Source organism: Centroberyx affinis, unplaced genomic scaffold (assembly GCF_046629955.1).
Source record: "Centroberyx affinis isolate AG114_WGS23_722 - 3 ecotype Tasmania unplaced genomic scaffold, CSIRO-AGI_Caff_v1 ptg003761l_1, whole genome shotgun sequence".
Classification (NCBI taxonomy): domain Eukaryota; kingdom Metazoa; phylum Chordata; class Actinopteri; order Beryciformes; family Berycidae; genus Centroberyx; species Centroberyx affinis.
In genome coordinates, this window is record NW_027281637.1 from 58,402 (window position 1) to 66,296 (window position 7,895).

Here is a 7,895-nt window from a genome sequence, read left to right on the forward strand (position 1 = left end):
AGACTAAGAAACAAGGAGAAATTGTCCACACAAATATAAGGGCTGCTATGATTCAAACATATTTAATACAATCACTGCACATTTACATTCTCTCTCACAGGAGCTCCTTTACATTCAAAATTCAGTTGTATGCAAATGAAAAGACTCACAGGGAGTTAAGATATAGTACAGCAATATACTTGATAATTGGATTAGGTGAATTACTGTTTGTAATGTCAGTTCAATATCAGCTGCAAGTTAATGTCCTGATCCAAGCAACAAGGAGCACTAATAAGCTGCATTTTTTTTTTTTTTTTTTTTTGGGTGGGGGTGATCTGCAACTCCTGACATTGCCAGAAATCATCTACCTCTGAGCATAAATACTAAAATATTCATCAAAGGAATTCTTAGTCATGTTAAATCATATCCTGTTCCATTCTGCAAATAAAAGCTACAAATCCTGATCCTATAGTGTGAGAGGAAAAAAATACCAGACATTGTGACATTATTTGCATAATATGCTCTTTTGGACTTCAGTCTTTGATTGAATTCCAAGATTGGGACGATATCTCTAGAGGTAGAGGTACAGGATGGGGTGCAGTACAGTGAAGCTTGCTATAATGAAATCCACCCCCAAGTCAGGCTTTTTTGTCACTTCTGTTTCACTGGAGCGTGAGAAGCACTGAGTGGACCAGAGGAAGCAGGAGGCCAGAAGACACACTCCTGCCTCCTGAGGAGAGACTCCCCCCGTACTGGTCCAACAGCTGCAGGGCCACACCATTGGTCCAGCCAAAGCCCAGCTGCAGCACAACCAACACAGCAGAACATTTAGGAACTTTTTCATTCCATCTTTTAGTTTGTATAGTTATAAAACACAGAAGCAAAGTGCTAAACATCGTGATAAAATACAATGATAAAAAAAAACAACAAAAGAATTGAAACAAGTGACTAATTTGTGCAGGTGAGATTAAAAACAAAAGCAAAGTGGATAATAAAAACCTCCCACCTCACAGCAAAGATACAACTGAATTGGATAACCAAATCTAAATGACAACAGGACCCAGCGGGGTGGAAAATGATAGGACAAACACAAGATGTCTAAAATGACAATTGAGTGAGTGGGAGGGTGTGTGTGTGTGTGTGTTTTAGTGTACGTGCGTGTTCAAAGTAACAAGCATAAATGGAGTGAGGGAGAAAGAATTGATGGTGTTTTGCATGAAATTATAAAGATTTACAAGACTATTATATCAGCACATTATCGTTAATCTGTCAACACATGAAAGGAAATACCTGAACTTCATATTCCCCTCCACCGCCAGGTTTGCCATCTCCGTTCACATCATACTGTCAAGAGGAAGAACATCACAGATTCTGAGCACTCTGTACGATCACTGTGCAACACAAGCTCTGAAATCACAGCAATGACTAAAAGCTAAGATTCACCTTTTCAAACATAGCATCATACTTGATGTATGCCAACCAGTTTGTCTTGATCCACCTCTGGGCCAAGTCAAACGCCACTTGTTTAGCATTCTCTGAAGGCAGTTTGGATAAACCTGAAAATACAAAAGGGTATCAATCACCACTCATAAATCAACACAAAAGATCACTTTATAATACATGGGGCCATTCAAACCTACATAATACATTACCAGTCAAACACCTGATTGAATGTACTACGTTTTTCATTATCTTAAAGGCGTTTTTATCTAAAGGCTTATGCATAAATGCTTGAAATTTGTGACAAATATAATATATATAGTGAAGTTGATGTCTATGTATGAATTTCTTTCCAAAGCCTTTGCCTTTCCATCAAGGCAAAGGGCGGCTGCTTTAAAGAATCTAAAATATAAGATGTCTTTTTGATGTCTAAAATGTGGAAAATAGTAAAAATAAAGAAAAATGTGGTGTGGTAGTGTAAATCATTATGCACAGACAACATGGTAACAGTTGATGAATCATCACTGCATGGCTGCCTTTCCACGGAAGAAACTCTCATAGTGACAAATACATTTACTAAAGAAAGCTGCCCACCCTCGATGAGCATGTGCTGTAAGGGGGGCCATGCGTTAGGGAAGTCCCACTGCTGCCCGCTCTCTCTCAGCGATGTCGGCACTCCGTTGGGGAACTGGAGGGCACCGCTCTCCTGTGCAGACATGAAAAGGACAAGCAAACACAACAGCATGCGTGAAGGGAAATTCTGTAGTATGTGAGCGCCATCTGCTGGAGCAAATGAGCACTATTCATAAAAACACATGTAAAATAACATTAAAAAAAAAAACTGTACTTCAAAACTGTAATTTAACATTTGGTGTACATTCACATTGGTTATTATATTTTTTTTTTAATATTTCATTTTGAGCTTTTTCCAATATATAAACATACAGAAATGCAATGAAAACAGAACACATAGAGACCCCCCCACCCACTCCCATCTCCCCACCCTAACACAAATGCACTAATAAACAAAATGCCAAATTACAAATCAAGTATATAACATGGATGACTGTTAATTGTCCATGCATGCCAGATTAGTCCGTGTCAACAGTGTCCATACCTGCCACAATAGAACAACCACCAGATCTAAAATTGTCCTCAAGTCAGAGGAAACCATACAGAAGTAGATTAGATAGAGATAAACATATATCCACATACGTACAGTATATAGAGCAGTGAATCTATTCATTTGTGCACTTGTTACTGTGAGCACAGAATGACTGCAACATGTGTCAATCATTTGACAGGAAGACTCCTTTATCCATCAGGCAACAGTAGCCCAGAAATAAGAGAAGTGGGTTTGTGGCCAGAAGGTTGACAGCTCAGATCCCGGATCACCTGTGTAGGTGTGGAAAGAAAATAAGCAACACTCTCCCCTCCCTCAACAACTGCCATTGAGTTTCCCTTCAGCACAACAATAAAACCCTCAACTGATCCAGTGGAGCTGCTCACTGGCCAGCAGCAGAAGGCTGAGGTTGTGCTGGGCAGCTCCCAGGTGTGGAGGATGTGTAACTGTACTGGCATGGATAAATAAAGGTTAAATAAACAAAGTGAGTGTATTCTGGTGTCTTGAGACCACAGCGAAGCCTGGAGTTTATACCAACCTTCAGATACTGTACTGCCTTCTCTCCCATCGCAGGCTGTGAATAGCATTCTGCCCAAATAGGTGCAAGGTTGGAAGGGTAAAATTCAAAGTGGCTGGAGTGCGTCAGCAGGTTGTAGTCAAACCAGGCTCCCCTCTCAGCATCCCACAACACAGACTCGATTGCCTCCAGTCTGCGGGCTGCAGCCTGGTCATAAAGTGCAGCTGAGTCACCATCACCTGTCAGAAAACGGCACATCACCGTTACGTAACACCAGTTAGGAGCTAAAAGTAGCGTGTGGACCAAAGTTAGTTGAAGGTTAAAGGCTGTGTCTCTGCTCAAACGCTCACCCAGGATCCTGTGGAACGAAGCGAGTTTTTTCTCATTGCGACACAGCAGAGCGTTGAGGTCCGTGGGCAGGATCTGGCTGGTGCGGGTCTGTCTGAGGGAGCCGTTGTTGGCGCCTTCGCTGTCCACATACCAGCGGGATGAGAAGTCCCAGCCAGACTCTGCACCCGCTTTCAGATCCGTCCACAGCTGCTCCCTGCGATCTGAGGCCAGAACACAACACACAGAATGAAAAAACACCCGTGCTGCATCAAAAATATTTGTTCTTATGTATGCATGTCTTCTTTCTTAACCTGATTCATCACTTCTAAAACATATCTCAAAAGCAAATCGTTTTGATAAAAATGAATAGTGTTTTTATTATTATTATTTTTATGCAAAATGCAGGGGAAACAATAATCACATATAAAGATGATAGACATTTTAATAACAGTAAGAAAAATTCAACATTCACTCAACGGGCACAACATTCAACATCCTTGTGGTCAAATTGTTCAGCAGCAGTGTGAAGAATGAATGTGTTTAATTTTAAATATTCATTACCACATGGTACTGAAATACCATAATACTCGAGAATAAATTTGTTTTGCACAGATGATCCTTGAATTCAGAAGAACATATTCCCCTTTTTTTCCTGAGGCACATTTATAAACTACCATTCCAGGTCAGAGCATTGTCTTCCTTGCAATAAAAAGACCGACAATGCTAGGCTATTACTTCTAATGCTCAATAAAAGGACTGATAGTCAGCCACCAGGTATGTCAGTGCTGATAAGCCATTACCATCTGAGAGTCCTTCAGCTAACTCCAGATCATCTGTGTAGGATTCAGGCCTAGCAGAGAGTAGAAAACATAGCCATAAATCTACAGCGCACATGCATGACTAAATAATTCAGCTTCAATGTGTTTGTATTAGTCAGTAAAGGAACCAGAGACGTACCTGGGCAAGCCCACCTGCACATTATACCGGTTCAATGTATGCTCTGTCCCATTTATTTCCACTTTGACAGAACGGTTCTGCATCCAAAAGCGGTACTCCTGCTCCAGAACTGGTAAAGCTGTTCTGAACCATTACAAATGTTTGTAAGGATGAAACAACGGCAGGGGCAAACGTTTCAACTCAAGAATACGTTTCACAGTCCATAATACCGTTATACACAAAAGTTGAGGAGTCACATTCAAATTAAGCAAGACGAGAAGGCGTCTGCATTAAGGAAAAAAAAAGCAGAACGCTGGGGGCACGAGGCGAGACGTAGGCACAAAACTTTAATGTTAAATAGGCCCATTCCGATGTGGAAGAAGGTGTGCGGCAGCTGAAGAATGATAATGTGTCTGGAGGGGCATCAGCCTGGGCCTAAATATCACCTGAGGAACTCTTTATCCTTGGTGGCTTGATAGTAGCTCTCCACCATTAGAGTGAGGAATGGGGGCTGACTGCGCCTCTCATAGTAAATCCGCCCCCCATTTGGAATAAAGCCATAACTGTAGGAGAGTGATAAAAAAAAAAAAAAAAAAACAGTTCTTGAAATCCCTCTGCAGTTCTCTTTCCAAAGCACGTAGCATGGGTTTGCTAAATGACTTAATATTCACAATGAGTCTGCTGAACAAGCTGCAGGATGCTGGACTCGGTAGATGAAAGTCTGTGCTTTTTTTTTTTTTCTTTCGAGAGAGAGCTCACCTGTCGACAAGGTAGAGGAAGTTGCGAATCATACCGTAGGCGGTGTCTGTCATCTCTGACAGGAGGAGGCCGTTGATGACCCAGTAGGAGTCCCTGCGGGCACAGAGCGGAGCGCGTCACTGTCTGCCTCGCACCTGGGTGGGCTCCCCAAGCTCGGGAACCTCTGGCTGGGTCTGGCTGTGATCTCGCCAGGCTCTGACCTAGTGAGACTCTATCCCCCAGCTTTCAGACAGACAGCCACAGCCGCAGAGGCAGGCGGCATCACTCACTCACCAATAGTACAGCTCCCTGAAGCGCCCCCCTGGCACAATGACAGGATGTGGGGTGTATATCTGCGAGTAGAGCTGCGGGTGGTCTTTAACATCGTCACGGATCTGGGGGATACAGATCATTTAGATTTCTTATCACTTAATACTGATGGATTCTTAAATGTAAATATTTTAACATAAGCGTGAGTGTGAAAACCCCACGATTCTTGAGAATTTCCCAAAGATGAAAGATCATAGCATCACCTTTCTACCAAGAGACTTCCACAGGTGATGTATCTTTTCAGCCCAGTTGCGCAATTCTTGGTCTGCTATTTTTCCCAGGAACTTCGGCCTGCATGAAAAATCAACTCGTGTATCAACAAAGCAAGTTTCATTGTAGACACTTTATACTTTGCACTATTACACTGCAAAAAATAATTACAAGCTGTCCCAGTGATTTTATCTTGTTTCCAGACCTGTCAAGCTTATTTTGTGATATTTTAGTCACATTATCTCACTGCACTGGCAGATAATCTTGCTGGTTTCAGTAAATTTCACTTGATACATGCCAATATGACTTCTTTCAAGAAATCACCATAGAACAGTGAAGAAAATCTTGAAACAAGAAACTTTCTCCTAGACAGTTTCACTTTTACCAAGTAAATGTCCTGAAACAAGTTACATTATCCTGAAAAAAGTCAAATTTGTTGAAACCGGTACAATTATCTGCCAGTGTAGTAAGATGATTTCACTAAAAAATCCTAAGATAAGCTTGATAAGTCTGGATGCAAGATAAAATAACTTAACAAGTCTGTCAGTTTTTGCAGTGTAGTAACATCTGAGTCTGCATTACCTTCAAATTTCACACTTAATTTGGAAAGTCCAATGTTGACACTCAATTTCCTATCAAGTGACTATAATGTGTCACTAAAAAGTCTACTGGGATTCAAGTGATACTACTAGTGTGAAAAGTAGACTATAGATATTCAATGTCTGGTCTGGTCTTCATTTGGGGTTAATGTTAGAAATAGGGTCAGGTTAGGGTTACACAGTTTGTGTTGCACGAATAGACAAGTGACACTTTAACATCTACTTTTTGTCACCTGATAGTAGAGTATCAATACTGGACCATCCAAATAAAGTGTTACCCATTCAAATAACTGGATCTCACTTGTCGTGCCAGTCTGGTGGTGTCCAAGACTCAAACTCTTTTCCTGGTTCTTCAAAGTATGTACTGAGGAACTCTAGCAATTTGGAGGACGGCACTGTTGCGTTTGGGGATTCATTTGAGAGATTTCGAAAAGCTGACAGAACGACGTCTGCAAGAAAGACATAGGGAAGCAACAGAAGCAACAACAAGGTGGACTTACAGGAAGATGAACCGTCACTGACTTGACTTACCAGGAGTTGCTCTCAACTTCATGTCAACAAAGTACTTGTCATCATCAAACAGTTTAGCTTTTTGTACTTGGTGCAGGATATCCCCTGCACAGTATATTTCACTGAAAAATATAAAATAGTTGTAGGTTATTTAATAGGCATTACAACAGGACTCTGTAACAGTTGAACATAGTAGTTCAACTGTTACAGAGTCCTGCTGGGAAGCAATAAAACTGTACCACTATCACATGGAAAAACAAACAGATAAGGGCAAAGGTCACCTGACAAGTTAAATGAGATAATGTAACAGTCAAAGTGGGAAACTTTTCCCATCTGCTGGCTACAGTGGCTGGTGGTTTAAAGAATTCCTAAAACTGAATCCTCCAGGGGTTCAGCACCAAAGTGTACCTGCCAAAGCAGCTAACAAACAAGATGGCTGATGTTGACACTTCTCAAAACAGTTTGCATAGCAAGAGCGACCCGACATCCGCGACTGCAAAGATCCAATTTTCCATCTGTCTCAAGTTTCTTGCCTGGCCAAAATTTATCCACGTGTCTGGCAACTGTTTTGGAAACTCACAGACAACACATGTAATGGATATAAAAGCCACCAGATATTATTCATAGTTTTAGACTCATTTTACCCATAAGAGACAGAGGGAAGTCATGCCAATGTTCCAGGTCTTCTACAGCTTTTATGATTTGATTTTCCAACTCTACAGACCCATTAGATTTGGTGATTTGCAAGGCCAAACTTAGACTCAACTTTAACAGAGAAGGTCAAAAGATTTAGGGTTGACCCAACTGCCTAGAGGCATGGTTTTAGATTAGGTGGTTAATTTTATAGCCTTGTAAGGAGCTGCATGCATTAACTCACAGGTGGAATCGATAACTTGGGGTAAGTAAATAGAATTAGTTCTCTGTAGTTTTCTGAAGCAAGGGTTTTAACACTGATCTTGATTTTGTAATGCATGCTTTCAATTATGTAACAAAACCTCTTAATGTAAACATTTTGCATTAATCATACTTTTGTTCACCATCTTACCTGTCGCATGGCGGTGGAAAAGCACTCTTTACACAAGTGAAAAGCACCACTGACGAACAGCAGAATACCATCAAGTTATTCATCTCCAGCTGTAAATGTGCCAAAGTGACACCGCAGTACAGACCTAGTGTGTGTTTT

General features: G+C 41.1%; 1 protein-coding gene across 1 annotated transcript; it reads right to left on the bottom strand.

The window, feature by feature from the left end:
- Window positions 1-266: 266 nt before the first annotated feature.
- On the bottom strand, window positions 267-7,840 carry treh (trehalase (brush-border membrane glycoprotein)). Its single transcript, XM_071540991.1, has 15 exons — window positions 7,758-7,840; window positions 6,734-6,834; window positions 6,504-6,651; window positions 5,597-5,684; window positions 5,358-5,458; window positions 5,085-5,177; window positions 4,772-4,888; window positions 4,347-4,469; window positions 4,190-4,239; window positions 3,410-3,610; window positions 3,081-3,298; window positions 2,014-2,125; window positions 1,423-1,535; window positions 1,270-1,323; window positions 267-779 (listed from the first exon to the last, which is right to left on the bottom strand). The coding sequence occupies exons 1-15, from the start codon at window positions 7,838-7,840 to the stop codon at window positions 642-644; spliced, it is 1,740 nt and encodes a 579-aa protein (XP_071397092.1). The 3' UTR covers window positions 267-641.
- Between the last annotated feature and the right edge of the window lie 55 nt (window positions 7,841-7,895).